The 16,080-nt window shown below is 40.4% G+C and overlaps 1 protein-coding gene across 5 annotated transcripts; it reads right to left on the bottom strand.

Annotated features, from left to right (window-relative positions):
* Nucleotides 1-582: 582 nt before the first annotated feature.
* On the bottom strand, nt 583-15,844 carry LOC115172506 (BAG family molecular chaperone regulator 5). 5 transcript variants are annotated; one of them, XM_029730019.1, is made up of 3 exons: nt 15,709-15,844; nt 3,432-4,274; nt 583-3,302 (listed from the first exon to the last, which is right to left on the bottom strand). In XM_029730019.1, exons 1-3 carry the CDS (start codon nt 15,729-15,731, stop codon nt 2,765-2,767), a joined length of 1,404 nt encoding a protein of 467 aa, XP_029585879.1. In that variant the 5' UTR covers nt 15,732-15,844; the 3' UTR covers nt 583-2,764. The 5 variants fall into 5 exon arrangements, with proteins under 5 accessions (XP_029585879.1, XP_029585880.1, XP_029585878.1 ...); XM_029730020.1 differs by lacking the exon at nt 15,709-15,844 and adding an exon at nt 13,449-15,280; XM_029730018.1 differs by lacking the exon at nt 15,709-15,844 and adding an exon at nt 10,458-11,656.
* Between the last annotated feature and the right edge of the window lie 236 nt (nt 15,845-16,080).

The following is a 16,080-nucleotide window of genomic DNA, read 5'->3' on the forward strand; positions in this document are numbered from 1 at the left end:
TTGTGCTAACATAATTGCTAAATGGTTTTCTAATGATCAATTAGCCTTTTAAAATGATAAACTTGGATTAGCTAACACAATGTGCCATTGGAACACAGGAGTGATGGTTGCTGATAATGGGCCTCTGTACGCCTATGTAGATATTCCATCAGCCGTTTCTACATATGTCATTTACAACATTAACAATGTCTACACTGTATTTCTGATCAATTTGATGTTATTTTAAATGGACAAAAAATTAAAAAATAAACATTTGGCGTCACATTTCTAAGTGACCCCAAACTTTGGAACGGTAGTGTATGTACATACATAAATGGGTGATACATTGGGCTTCATTTGGGTGGCCTTTCAAATCTGTAGCAGACAAAAAGCAGATAAAAAGTACATTGGCAGTACAAATCTAGCTAGATATACTACTCCCAATGGAAAGTATTCTAAATATATTATTGATATTTTGAAGGTTAACAAATTGTAGTTGTTTTTATACATGGAGTTTTGTAACCTGTCTACTCATATGATAGTGTTGTCATGGGAATGGCAAAACCAGGAATAAAAAAATAAAAAGGTCTTTACACAACTAGATCCGGAACACACCTTTTTTATTTTGGAGTCGGAATAAAAAGTCTAACAAACCTATTATTGAAGCATTCACACATCATTTAAACCTCAGTGTGCGTTTGTACACGTGCATCTTGTATGAGAAACACAGCAAAGCCTGTCACAATCCACTTAGTCAAAGGCGACTGGAGAAACAGATCGTCAAATTAAAACATTTAATACTGTACCCCACAGACACATTCCTGCCATTTGCAAAGTAAGCAAACCAAAAGGTCCACCACAGAGTAAGGAACATAAAAAGTTTCCTTGAAATTAATCAGCTTTGGTACTTGGAAAAATAAAACAAACTTATAACATTCTTCCCTGACAAAATGATACATTCTACCCCTAAAATGTTCAATGCATTTTCAAACACTGGATGCAACTGATGCATACATAGAACACCTTGCATTGCTTTCAGATAAGAGGTTTGTTCTATTTTTGCAAGGTTGTGTGCAACTGTGCGTTGATAATCACACCTACTGGTACGTGAGCAGATCAAGAGGAGAATTATAACAGTAGCTAGTGTTAGCTTCTGATCTGGCAGGGTTGGTTAATTTGAGACAGCATTAGGTTTGCTGTGTGAACAAAACACCCATTACATGAAGGCCACACTGAACACTGTCTAATCGAATCATTATCTCACTTATGAGTCAGACATCCCATGACCGTGTAGCTGGATTTCACTGTTTTTGTGCCATATGTTTTTCAACAGCAGCAGGGGAAGGGTTGAATAACCCCTGTCGTGTTGAGAGTCTGGGAGTTCTGTGGGAGTTAACTGAGGACTGTTTATGCTCTGTTAGTACTTAGGGCTATCTACCAGGCATGCAGGGGTCCATTTATTAACAGCTGAGGTATAATGCTGAAAATTTGTAAAAAGTGCAAATTTCTCACGGTGACAATTTCCTAGGTGCTCCTCAGTCACCCATTTAGTGCTTTTTCTTGTCTTTGTGCATTCAGGATTCTTTTGTAAAAGGTAGCAGCCAGTCCCTCCCTAGCTTGTGTGTGGAGTATGGTGGGGGCTGCTTTGTTTGGGATAAAAACACCAGAAAGGGGGGTGAAAGGAAAGACTCTGCTGAAGCAGTTTTAGACTGCCCTGTCCACTGTGATCACTGTCAACAGCTATAATAATAGTAACGTAAAATCAGTGACCCTCACCAGGGCTCCCAGACACACTCCTCTGACAATAGAAAAATCACAGACAAAAACAAAACCACCTCCACACTGTTTTTCCCCTTCACTAAATTCAATGCAGACAGGATATAGCCTCACAAACACACAAGTCACAATCAACATTTAGCTACAAATTACAGACAAACATAGTAATTTATCGTGACTACAAATATTCAGTCTTTACAACTAGGCCTTTAACTAACCCTCAAAGTTGACAAAGGATCTCACAGGCCGTTTAACTTCACTGAGTTCCATGCCCATCCTCATTATTGTAGGACAGTGGGTAAAGCCATGAATAAGCTCTCCTTTTCATTTGTCATCTGAACAGTTGCCAGAGACTGGTGTGTCCAGCCATGGTTAGGGGAGTTTGCCTCAGAAGTGTTGATTAAAGGAAGAAAGAGAACAGAGAAGCAAAATGAACAGGTGAAGATCTTGTCTCACAGTGCTGATGTACACTCTCTGTTCATCTCGGTAAAGAAGTATTTTGAGACATCACAGACATCGTTTGGCTGAGTTAATTTACAACTGACCTCCAAAGTAGTCAAGCAAAACATGGATACCATTGAGATGTAATTACTCTAGTCCCACTCCTGCTTTTGAAAAACAGACGACGTGACTGGATCTTAACTACTCTGACCACCACCATAACAGGCTTCAGTGCTTTTGGCCGCAGGCTTTACAACCACACAACAGCACTGATCAAAACTCATACACATACAGTAGATTTCAAAAAGATGCTCAATAAACTTTCAAAAGCACGTCATAACACTTTTCTCCAAATTGTATTTCACAAAAATGTTCTTGAGTTGTTTTTTTTACCCACAGGCCAGCGACAATGACAACAAAGAGACCAAAAGCGCTGCTGCAGTGCATTCTGGGATTTAGTCAAAATGTACAGACCCCAACTCTTAGAGTGATGATACACCAGTGTATATATACAATTTAATAGGTCGGCGGACGCATACTTCAGCTATGTATAGTCTTTTCCAGTGGATCAGTATTCCCACTCGTCTGTCTTCATGTCCAGATAGCTGAGGATGTTCTGGGCAAACTTGACTGCCTGCTTGCGGGCCACTTTGGTCATCTCATCACCCTGTGGGTCAACTGCATCCAGGGCCAGCAGCTGTTTAGTTAGAAGCTCCTCAAGCAATATGTAGCTCTTGTCGGCCCGCTTGCCGTTGAAGCAGAGTACCTGGGCCTGGAGGTCTGACAGGCTGCCCAGGACCATCCACACAGCCCTGTGTTGTGGGGGCTCGTTGGAGCCTGGCTGGCGGCAGATCAGGGCCTCACGGAGGTCCAGGAAGGTGATGACAGCCTGGACCTCTAGCACAGCGCGTCGGCGGGCCTCACGGATACAGGGGTTACGGGCCGTGTCCACCTGGTCCAGGTGTGTGAGGAGACTCTGGAGCTCAGGCTTGGGCCTGAAGAGGTCGCCCACCCCACAGTGTCGCAGGACCTCCCCGCGCAGCTGGCCCACTCGACCCCGCACCGCCTCAATCTGACGGATTGAGTCATTCTGCGCCAAGTCATACCTGAAAAAAGAAAAAGATGTATACAACATCACATTTCTGAGCCAAGATGTACCTGAAAGCATGTATACACACATGCATACCGTATTTCCTTTCTGTACTATTATTTGTAATTGTAGTAAAGCTGTGTACCTGCGGGTGTCGTCTCCCTCTCCCTCCAGGTCCAGGTGTTTGAGCAGGCCGTTGATCTCCTCCACCACCTGTTTGCGGTAGTTCCGGACCGCTGCGTTCCCCGACACATCCAGGGCGTCCAGCTCCACCAGGAGCTCAGTGAGCACGCGGGACAGGTGGGCACAGCTATCCCTCCCACTCAGCCCCATCAGCAGTGCCACCAGCTGGCTGCGCGCCCCACTCACCTGCACCATCACCTGATTGATCCTCTGCACGGCCACGTGCGTGTCTTCTGACAGGGGGAGGGTCTGCTGGCGCGTGCGCCCCTCGATCACGTCCTGCACGGCACACAGTCGTGTCAGGGCCCGATAGCGAGCCTTACGGAGGGGCACACTTCCTCCTGTCTTCACCTGGGTAAGCCTCAGTATCAGCTCCTGCACGGCATCCACCAGCTCATCACTGATCTCTGCTGTGCCCCCGGCCCGCTGCGGTTCCACCACCCCCTGCTCCACCAGCCTCTGGGCCTCCCGGCTCAGCTCCTCGATGGCCAGGCGGGACGGGTGGGTGGCGTTCTCCTCAAGGTAGCGCAGCAGCCCCTCCACCTCCTGGGCTGCTCTCTTGCGTGCCCCCTGTAGGTCTACCCTGCCCTCCGTGTCCACCTGGTCCACCTCCAGGAGCAGCCGGGTCAGCTCGCGCTCCAGCCGTCGATACTCCCGCTCGTTCTTCAACCCACTGAAGGTGCACACCTGAGGGCCCAGAGACTGGACCTCCCGCTGGACCTCATAGAGCCGTATCATGGCTGGGTGCTGCTGCTGGCTGCCATGGTCCATCCTCTTTCCACCATCAAAGGGCTTTCCAAACAAGCTGCAAAACAGGCACAGCACAAATGCAATAACAAAAGTTCATAACTAAACACATTCATAGGCAAAATCTACACTCTCTAAAATGTAATATTTTTTCAATCAGTTGTTCAACTTTAAAATAGGAAAATGTGAAGAAAAAAAGAAGCTTATCAGTATGAGGCTTGTCCAATTCCGTATGTTAGGCCAGGTGTTCTTGTTTCCATTATGTAATGTTGTCCTAAGCTGCCTGCGGTTTTCCAAGCTCCACCCAAAATAAAAGCAAGCGTGAACAAGACGCTGTACACTGTTCTTACCTCAAAGAACAAATAGTTACTGGAGGTTTAAATGAACTTGATGCACTTGATCAAAGTACAATACCAATTTGTTAGTGTGACCGTTTAACCAACAAGAATTATGCAGGCATGTCCTAAAAACAGGCAATAAATTAATTAAAACATTCAATTATAACACTAGCATGACAATCATTAAACTCCTTACTGAAAGTAGGCTACAGCTCCAGACACAGTGCTGGCTACTATTTCAGTTTATGTCCAAGGCTGTCTAATGAACGCCACTGAACTACGTCTGGTTACTGCAGCGACAACAATGCCGTTTTACACCCCAGGTCTGAAATAACCATAATTGAGTTACATTCTTTAGGGAACGTCTGAGCGGACTGAAAATGACACCCAACAGAACTAATTCCTTTCACTCAAAGATGACTGTTTCCTTAATTGTATAAAATAGTCAACAACACTACTTACAAAAACTCCAGAGGGAAAACTCAATGAATAAGATCAAGCTGGCTCAGAAGAACACACCAGTAAGTAGCCTAAGTTCTGCACCATCGGCATCCAGACACCGCAGATTGAGAGGCTCTCAAAATATTGTATTTGCAGGCGGTTCCTCTGCTGCTATTTAAGTGATGTGTCTGTAATGTCACAATAGACAGGTCATTCTTCTCATTCTTAAAGAGACAGTGTGTCACTGTTGTTCACCATGTGAGGGATTTTTCCAAAAGGGGATTATGGTGAGAGCGCGCCGATTTGGCAGTCATTATGGGATTACTAGGGTCCATTTAAACCATATTTAGACAGTCCCGAGGAAAACATGTCTATTGGTTACATTGCAATACCACTCAGATAATAAACCCAAATGAAAAGCCTCAAATAATGTCAGTGTTACATAGGTTTTGACTATAGTCTATATGTAGTATTGTCTAAAAAGAGTAGAGGTCGACCGATTAATCGGAATGGCCGATTAATTAGGGCCGATTTCAAGTTTTCATAACAATCGGAAATCGGTATTTTTGGACGCCGATTTTTTTATTTTTTTTACCTTTATTTAACTAGGCAAGTCAGTTAAGAACACATTCTTATTTTCAATGACGGCCTAGGAACGGTGGGTTAACTGCCTTGTTCAGGGGCAGAACGACACATTTTTACCTTGTCAGCTCAGGGATTCAATCTTGCAACCTTACGGTTAACTAGTCCAACGCTCTAACCACCTGCTTTACATTGCACTCCACGAGGTTACGCGAATGCAGTAAGAAGCTAAGGTAAGTTGCTAGCTAGCATTAAACTTATCTTATAAAAAACAATCAATCATAATCACTAGTTAACTACACATGGTTGATGATATTACTAGTTTATCTAGCCTGTCCTGCGTTGCATATAATCGCTTAGGTACACGTTGCTCAAACCATAAACATCAATGCCTTTCTTAAAATCAATACACAAGTATATATTTTTAAACCTGCATATTTAGTTAATATTGCCTGCTAACATGAATTTCTTTAAACTAGGGAAAATGTGTCACTTCTCTTGCAAACAGAGTCAGGGTATATGCAGCAGTTTGGGCCGCCTGGCTCGTTGCGAACTGTGAAGACACTTTCTTCCTAACAAAGAAAGCCAACTTCGCCAAACGGGGATGATTTAACAAAAGCGCATTTGCGAAAAAAGCACAATCGTTGCACGACTGTACCTAACCATAAACATCAATGCCTTTCTTAAAATCAATACACAGAAGTATACATTTTTAAACCTGCATATTTAGCTAAAAGAAATCCAGGTTAGCAGGCAATATTAACCAGGTGAAATTGTGTCATTTTGCGTTCATTGCACGCAGTCAGGGTATATGCAACAGTTTGGGCCGCCTGGCTCGTTGCGAACTAATTTGACAGAATTTTACGTAATTATGACATAACACTGAAGGTTGTGCAATGTAACAGGAATGACGTTTTGTTTTCGAGATGATAGTTTCCGGATTCGACCATATTAATGACCTAAGGCTCGTGTTTCTGTGTGTTATTATGTTATAATTAAGTCTATGATTTGATAGAGCAGTCTGACTGAACGATGGTAGGCACCAGCAGGCTCGTAAGCATTCATTCAAAATAGCACTTTTGTGCGTTTTGCCAGCAGCCCTTCGCAATGCATTGCGCTGTTTATGACTTCAAGCCTGTCAACTCCCAAGATTAGGCTGGTGTAACCGATATGAAATGGCTAGCTAGTTGGCCGGGTGCGCGTTAATAGCGTTTCAAACGTCACTCGCTCTGAGACTTGGAGTAGTTGTTTCCCCTTCCTCTACATGGGTAACGATGCTTCGAGGGTGGCTGTTGTCGATGTGTTCCTGGTTCGAGCCCAGGTAGGAGCGAGGAGAGGGACGGAAGCTATATTGCTACACTGGCAATAATAAAGTGCCTATAAGAACATCCAATAGTCAAAGGTATATGAAATACAAATCGTATAGAGAGAAATAGTCCTATAATAACTACAACCTAAAACATCTTACCTGGGAATATTGAAGACTCATGTTAAAAGGAACCACCAGCTTTCATATGTTCTCATGGTTTGATCAAGGAACTTAAACGTTAGCTTTTTTACATGGCACATATTGCACTTTTACTTTCTTCTCCAATACTTTGTTTTTGCATTATTTAAACCAAATTGAACATGTTTCATTATTTATTTGAGGCTAAATTGATTTTATTGATGTATTATGTTAAAATAAGTGTTCATTCAGTATTGTTGTAATTGTGATTATTACAAATAAATAAATCAAATATTTATATATATATATATATAAAAAAATATATATATATATATATTTTTTAAATCGGCCGATTAATCGGTATCGGATTTTTTTGGGCCTCCAATAATCGGTATCGGCGTTGAAAAATCATAATCGGTCGACCTCTAAAGGAGAGCCATTGGAAAAAGTCAGTTGAGACAATATAGGCCTAGGGCTTATAGTATTCTCCTACACGCCACACGATTGTTCTGAAATCTATTTTGTTGCTAGTAACAGATAAGATTAGCATTCAAATTGGCCATTTTAATTTATAGGATTTGTATTATATTCAGTAAATATAGGAACTAACATTTGATTTGGACCAAACTTTTTTTTCTAACATTGAGTAAGACATGAGGAATCCAAAGAAATTGTCAAAAGCCTCCCACGGACCCCCACACCAATCCCAACCCAACAATGACTATACAGTATCAGTTCTCTGTGTTTGACAAGTAGTATGGAGCTGCAGCTTGGAGTATTGTTTCTTCAGCCGATGTAATGTATTCTCAGTGAATTTGTTTTTGTTTGTTTTTCCCTGTTCAATTAGTCATTGACGTTGTTAGGTTTATGTCCCATCCCACATCCTGATAATACCAGGTTCTGACCACCAAATGGTGCTGTTCCTGCTATTAAGTGATTTTTTTTAAGAACCCCTCAATGTTTAAGGGATAGTTCACCCAAATGACATATTGGTTTCCTTACCATGTAAGCAGTCTATGGACAATGTCTGACAGCAACCCATTATTTTGTTTTGTTTACCTGGCCACTGTTTCAAATGCTAACTTTTTTGCATTTGTGGCAAACATGAAGCGTTTAAATGCTAATATAGGTACCATTGACTTGAATTGGATTTGTGCCAAAAATGCTTAAAAGTTAGCATTTGAAACAGTGGCCAACAAAACCAAAGCATGGGTTGATGTCATACCTTATCAATTCATGGGTTGCATGTTTTGTCAAAATACTGTTTTGAACATTCGTTTTGGACTGATACCCGACTGAGCATTCTACTCAATGCATCGTCAATGAGTGCTGATGAAGATTTAATCAAAAGTGCATTAGTGGCTTGGAAATACAATGAAATTCAAAAGGAGGCAAATAATTAGTCGGAAAACCTTTTGTCATCATTTTGAGGTCAACATATTGACTTTAGATGCAGTAGAACATTAGCTAGCTAAGATTGAGGGGAGGCCACTGGATTTTAGCTGGCTAAAGTTAGCATTGTTAGCTATGTTTGACAAACTTTAATAGCTAATGACAACATTACCATCTGTCTAAAGTAAATTTGGCGACATGATAATGCTGATGAAGTTATTTCCTACTAAATATGACTACTTTTGCAATGCCATTGTATTTCCAGGCACTATAGTGTAATTTAGATTAAACCGTTAGCCTCCATCCAGAATGACTGGGCTGATCACCACTTTCTTACACATTGTTAGAAAAAAAAGTTTGGTCAAAATAAGATGTTAGGTACTATATTTACTGAATACTATATGAATCCTATAAATTAAAATGGTCATTTTGGGTGCAATTATAGCTTCTTTTAAAAACGAATCAGAGATCAAATTACATTTCTACAAAATAATGTTGTAGGAATCTTATCTGTTTAACTACAGAAACGATTTGAGAATAATGTGAGATGGTGGGTGTCATGGCTTGCTGAATTGAAATGGATTGACACAGAAAGGACAACAGGTATTTCTGAGGGCTAAACGAGAAATGAAAGAGAAAATGATTTCATTTTTCCAGAACAGGCCTCAGGAGAGAGACAGGCACTAGGCTACTTGTTGTCTTTTGAATTAATATAACCCGACACAGTAGTATGAAAGACCATCACAAATAATACTGTGCTGCTATTGTACTACCTAAAAGCATGGTGACAACCATGGGCCGAATCCACACAAATCGACAACTAGACCTTCGCAAACAAAATCCTATCTACATGAGTTACATTGAATAAAACAGCATACATTTAATTTTGCTGTCAGTTTAGGATGAGTAATAAATTAAACCCGAAAGGCTAGTCAAACCTCCCAGATATGTAACCTCACTCTGTATGCCAGAGAGAGGTAGCCTATCAGGAAGGGACAAACATTGTTATGACCACATTCTGAGTCTCTGGAAAGGTCTCCAAACCAGGATGCCACCGGCAAATGCCCCTTTTCTGGCCACAATGGGGCACGGCTTAGGCTACCTGTGAGGCCAACAGTTTACAAATCAAAAATTGCCCGACACAGAACTAGATATGAGCAAACAGATCAAACTTGAAGTCTTCTGTGGGCTGCCAACATGGCTAATATGTTTACATATCTTAGACCCAGGTCATCAATACATTGATACCTGTAGTCTAGAATTGAGCTGTGTAAGGCAGGGATCAACTAAATAAAGCTGCGGGACAATTTTTGGGGGAGCGGATGGTCAGGTGGCCGGAACATAATTACAAATAATTTGTAGACTTCAAATTGACCGCAGGAAGCTCAAACAGATATAACATTTGACTAAAACAATCGTTTCAAACCTTACTTACGTTTGTATACGATCTCATCCATTTCTCTATTATGCGTGGGGAAACTTTCCTAAATGTAAATCACTTTGAGCTGATTTGCTGGTGTTTTTAGTATTTTATGTCCAACAATGAAACAAAATGAAAAGAATTTGTCTCAGACTTGGGGGGCAAATAAAATCACCAGTTGGGGAACCCGGGTGTAAGGTGATGCTCCTGAGGCTTATTGTCTGAGAGACCCATTCTCCAATACGAGTTCTAGAACAGTCCCTCTTCAAAACGCAGCAAACCAGTGAGCAAATACTTTGCATTGCATGCATGCCTATCTACAGTAACGTTACTACATGCCTACTACAGAGGGCTTTAAGCATTATGTAATCGTAAGCAGCCGATCTAATAATTTACTTACCGACGAAAGGAGATAGAAATAGCAGTGAACACAACAACCGTGACACCGCAAAGAATGCATGCACCAACTCACATACCGCCACATAGGCTTGCAGTGCTGCCTCTGGCCTATCTCTCAGACAAAACGTATTTTCAAAACTGTCAGTTGCTAGGTTTCTGTTTCAATGTAACAGACGCCAGCAATGTCTCGCCACCTTCCCAGCTGCACATGAAATGTCTCACCTTTTCAAAGCGCCAAAGACATTCGCGCACATTTCTAAAGATGTCCGTTTCCATCAGCTAGCCAACAATGATCATAATCGATGTTGTGTCATCCAAATACGTATCCTTTCTCTTTATGTAGGTATGTAACGATAACTTGTTTTCAATGGCTGATTCTCCTCGGTACAGTCCAACAGCACTATGCACTGCGGTGTTGCCCCTCCCACGCATCAATTCAGAGGGTTTGTTCACGCGCGTCATAAACTAGCCTACAGTGGACTGTACAAAGGGATCGTATACAGAGTTGCGCAGGAGTTAGATGTTATATTTCCTATTAAAAACAATTTGAAATGTATTGTATTTACATGGGATATAAAGCACTTGGCATCTCTGGCAGAAACGTGAGACCAACTAAGGTGCTGATGGAATACCACAATGACATAGATCCAATTTTTGTAAATATTTTATGCCAACTTCCATATCCATACAGGATTTAAGAGGTAAGACTGCCTGTACACAAAATGGATTAGTTACGGCCCAGGGGCTTAAATTCAGGAGAATATATTGCAGGACATTCAGACAGAAGTGTATAGCCTAGAACAGACTACAAGAATTGAGCGATGGTTGGCCAAGACATATAGAATCGGAAAATTTGACCATGATTCATAACCACCTACTGGCAACGGTGTAGAACACATCATGGGGACTGTGGAGGATGGTTGACCACTGAATGACCGATGGTCGGTCTTGGGCCCCCTACATATGGTGTGTAATGCAGAATATGACAGGTAATTGTGTCAGTTCATATTTAGCCTGTATCTGCAACATTTGAACCTGAATAGGTCCCAGGTATCTTCTCTGTTTTCTGCCTACTGAATATTAGATAGTGTGACCCTGAATAAAACCTTGGCCAATGGCCATATTTGTAAGCACTATGACCAGTGGTTTAGTGGAGGGTAAATGCAGCACAATCAGCGTTAATCCACCCATTGTTTTACCATTGCATCACTAACTGTGACCTAGGAGCATACAGAGAAGGAATTGAAAGTTGCATCAAAATAGCCCGGAAGTAAAGACACACTGGGAGCCAAATTTCAAATGGATCAGGGTGGGACAAAATTGCATTAAAACACAATTTAAATGTACACTGAATAAAAATATAAATGCAACATGTAAAGTGTTTCATGAGCTGAAGTAAAAAGAGACATGTCACCCATTGAGCATGTTTGGGATACTCTGGATCGATGTGTACGACAGCGTGTTCCAGTTCCCGCCATTATCCAGCAACTTTGAACAGCCATTGAGTGGGCCAACATTCCACAATCAACAGCCTGATCAACTCTATGCGAAGGAGATGTGTCGTACTGCATGAGGCAAATGACGGTTACTCCAGATACTGACTGGTTTTCTGATCCATGCCCCTAATTTTTTTTTAAAGGTACCTGTGACCAACAGATGCATATCTGTATTCCCAGTCATGTGAAATCCATAGATTAGGGCCTAATTAATTTATTTCAATTGACTGATTTCCTTATATGAACTGTAAATCAGTAAAATCTTTGAAATTGTTGCGTTTATATTTTTGTTCAATATATTTTCGGAAGGGCTGTGGTCACTATTCAATTAAAGGTGCAATATGCAGAAATTGCTCTGCCATTTTCTGGTTGCAAAAATTCAAATAGTTCGCCTAATTTCAGTTTGTGACAAAACAAGCAATGTATAGTGTAGCGAATCATTGTACCATCTAAACAGCTGTGAAATATATTTTCAATAACCCAAAATATTGTATTTTCAGCTTTTTAAAGTTGGTGTACAAAAGTAAAAGAAGCAAAAACTATACTAAAAAAAGTGAAGCATAGAAATAGGGTACATATAATAGATCTAACACTTCCTATACATGCTTTCAATGAGAATTACAGATCTAAAACTCACATTTCTATGTGAATTTGGTCAGTCCCCCAAAAAGGTACATATTGCAGCTTTAATATATCTTATGGTAGTGGAGCTATTTTATAGTTTTTCCACAGGTCAATTATTTTCCCTTTACGTATTATAGCAACCCTATATTGTTGGCAGCCCTGGTGTGAAGGAGCGAAATGGCAGAGCAGACCGTCATATGAGCCTAAAAACTTTGATATGCAACTTGGAATTAACATCTAAGAGGCCCAGTGCTTCTATAGTAAAAAGAAACTCACATCTGTGCCATTTGCGAACGATGTTGTTAGGCTATTGTATTGTATTAAGAAGACCACAATGGAAATACTTTTCTAAACTTCGTTGTGTTATCCTGAATGATTTTTAAATGTATTGGATCAACATGTGTGGTTATATATATTTTTTTTTTAATTGTCAAATAAATCATATTATTCTTTCCTCTTCAGAGAGTACAAGTGATACATTGTATAATTTCGCTTGACCGTGAGAACCACGAGTTCTTTCAAGTTTCGCAATGTATGTTCTGGAGGTTTGCATAAAAATAAAGTGAATAGACTATTACATGTCACTGGAGTAGCCTATAGGCTTACTATTTCATTTTTTCACGACATCTAAACTGATTGAAAGAACACACTATAAGCCCGCCACATGATCTCCAGGACAGACAAGCCACTCCACCGCTGCTTTGATTAACATATGTGGGATATGATGGGTATAGGGTCTTCTTTATTCACTACAAAAAATTGTAAAGGAATAATGTTAGGAAACAAGAAGTTCAACCTACAGCGGTCAACTGATTTGGCATAAATAGAAGCAAGCACCAACAGCTTGATAAAAAGTGTAAAAAACATATGTGAAAGCTTAATTATAATATTAGGGGAATAGGTCCATGGTAAAAACCAGAGAATAGAATACAATTGGATGAAATAGAAAAAATATCTGTTGAGATACAGCCACGTGGATCGCGGTTTCTAAAATCAATATGGGCAGCGCCCTATGCTGAAAGTTGAGTAGGCAAATTTACTAACAAGAGGGCTTTGTTGGACCACTATTTAAAAAAATAAGAGTTAGGCTTACCTGTGTAAGGGGAATTTTAGTCAAACCTCTTTAATGCTTGTATAATGAATGCACTTTTTAAGGCTGTATAGCTTCTTGCATTTCAAAATGGGGAACCGATGATCTACTTCAGAGAAACTGTCTAGAGTGATTTCCTGTTGTTTTGACTCACTAGAAGACTAGAATAACTAGCTGTTGCCACAGAACGAGACGACCAATTCACATCTGTACCTTTTACCCTAGTTTCGTCTCGTTCTCCACACACGTACACATACCAAGATAACGTGTTTTGTATATGCTTATATAAGAGTTTATCTTTATAAGGCTTCACTCGTGTCATCGAACTCTTGGCGGTACACATCAGAGTGCATAACTGACCAGCTTCATTATTGCAATTCTTATTAATAAAGATTGATTGTTTGAAGAAATAACAAAGTCTCTCTAACTTGGTTAGAATTTTCCACCACACCTGTTTGACAGACGCAATTATGTTATCCATATATTTGTCACTATAGCTATTTCCTCCAATACTGTCACAATGCACTTCTTAAAATAGGCCTACCTGCTTTCTGCGTCAGACTTTGGCCTCATGTCTGGGGTGGAAAATCAACTTCTGAAAGTACCATGCTTAGATTCATAATGACATCTCAGATTGAATTCTTTGCAAACAGCAACAGTTTCGTTGCAAACAAGACACACTGGTTTGGCATTGGAGAAATACATTTAAGATTAACATATTTTAATAGAGTAGGTAAAGGCCTATTAATAGAGACATTGGTGAATTAACTGTAATCAGATCAAAATTATCACATTGTCATTTAATTGATTATCCCACTAACCACGTGTTAAATGTGCAGTGTGGGGATATGAATTGGGCAGATAGTAGGCTATATGTTCTGGCCCGCCGATTAGCTACAAGCTCAGGAACAAATTGGCTAGAGGCCAACCCCAATTGTATATTGTAAATTCAATCACCCCCTTCACTATCATCTTCATTCAGATCATTCAAAAATGTGTGGATATTGGCTAGTGCTAAAGTTGAAGAACCCGTGTCGTCTCTGTGAAATGAAATTGTTATTGCCAGTGCACTCTGAAGAAGAAACAACGATACAATGTCGCCTAACAACATCGCTCGCAAATGGCACCAATGTGAGATTTGTTTCACTATAGAAGCACTGGTGCTATTAAATTTAATTCCAGGTTGCATATAAAAATATTGAAGTGCATATTGGATGGGCTACTCTGCCCATAACAGTCACTCCAAGAATACGGTTGCTAAAAGATTGAAATGGGAAAATAATGTAGGCCTACCTGTGAAAAAACTATGAAATAACTCCCCAATTCAGTCTTATGCAGACTATATATTTAATGTATTACATGAATGGTGACCACAGTTCTTCCGAAAATACATTGAAATAGTTTTTTTAATGCGATTTTTCCACCCTGCTCCATGTATACAATGTATTGTATTTCAAATTTGGCTCCCAGTGTGGCTCGTTCCGGGTGTATTTTGACTCATCTGACAGTTCCCTCTCTGTATGTTCCTAGACTGTTACCTTCTAGCTCCCATCTCAAATGAGCATCATCTACAGGCCTATTAGACCTCCATCTGAGTCACCTTTGAGTCTTTAGAACTTCAAAATAACTGGACAGGTAAAAGTAATCTGGTAGAGCCAGTGCATTCACATGTCCAATCATGTGTCATCAGTCAGTTATTACTGAGGAATGAAATGTGCACTTTAAAGGAATTCTAATGGGGCCTTTGGACTAGTCCAATAAGAAAACAGATTTGGCAATGTTGTGCACTACTGGAACACAACCCATGAGTGGACATGTGAACGCACCGGCTCCACCAGATTACTTTTACCTGTCCAGTTATTTTGAAGTTCTAATCAGTGATGGAAGGAAAGCTGTAGCTAGCTACTTTTTGTAGAATTTTAACGGGGCTCCCTATGTTGGAGGACAATGATCCTCTTTGGAACAAGTGCACCACTGGTAAACAAAGGACGCCCAGTCACCTCACCTGTCCCTTGACAGTAATTTTGCTCCCTGAGAACATAAAATGTCAACCAAAGTGCAATAAATCAACACATATGAATGAAAACACTACTGTGGCGTAATTTTTTTTGTCTTTTAGGTACAAGCTAAATGTAGGCTAGCTAGCTACGTTGTATTAGATATCTGAACGGTGCTAGCTAAATAAACAAAGTTGAAATAATAGAGATAGCTACTATTATAAACTGTCAGGAATATATGATAAGCTACATGTCCTCATGCTTACCTGCATAACCAACGTACAGCCATAATAGGGAAAATATCGATATAATGCTAAACATTACCACGCACAACCACAATCTGAGATTTAGCTACTAGCTAGCTGTCTACTACTAGCTTTTTTTCAGGACGAATGCGATCACGGCTAGATGGTATACGGTTTATGTCAAATTGATATATAAAGTTGAAAAATGTAGCATTTTAGTTAACCCAAATCCCTTTCCTAACCTTAACCTATATCTCCTAAACTGCTACATTAATTCTCATAACCTGTTACGAAAAGTACATTCTGGTCAATTCTGACAAACTGTATCCCATCTAGTCGATACCGTGGAAATACGAAGAATGACAGGCTGGCCAAAATAGATATATGAAAGCC

Source organism: Salmo trutta, chromosome 33, assembly GCF_901001165.1.
Source record: "Salmo trutta chromosome 33, fSalTru1.1, whole genome shotgun sequence".
Taxonomy (NCBI): Eukaryota; Metazoa; Chordata; class Actinopteri; order Salmoniformes; family Salmonidae; genus Salmo; species Salmo trutta.

What these genes read in the sequence shown, in the direction of transcription:
- LOC115172506 (XM_029730018.1), bottom strand. Translation starts at nt 10,489, where the DNA reads ATGTGCGCGAATGTCTTTGGCGCTTTGAAAAG. An exon ending in GTCTTTGGCGCTTTGAAAAG is followed by an intron (nt 4,275 to 10,457) that starts GTGAGACATTTC and finishes CCTGTTTTGCAG; the next exon opens with CTTGTTTGGAAAGCCCTTTG. An exon ending in GAGGGAGACGACACCCGCAG is followed by an intron (nt 3,303 to 3,431) that starts GTACACAGCTTT and finishes TTCTTTTTTCAG; the next exon opens with GTATGACTTGGCGCAGAATG.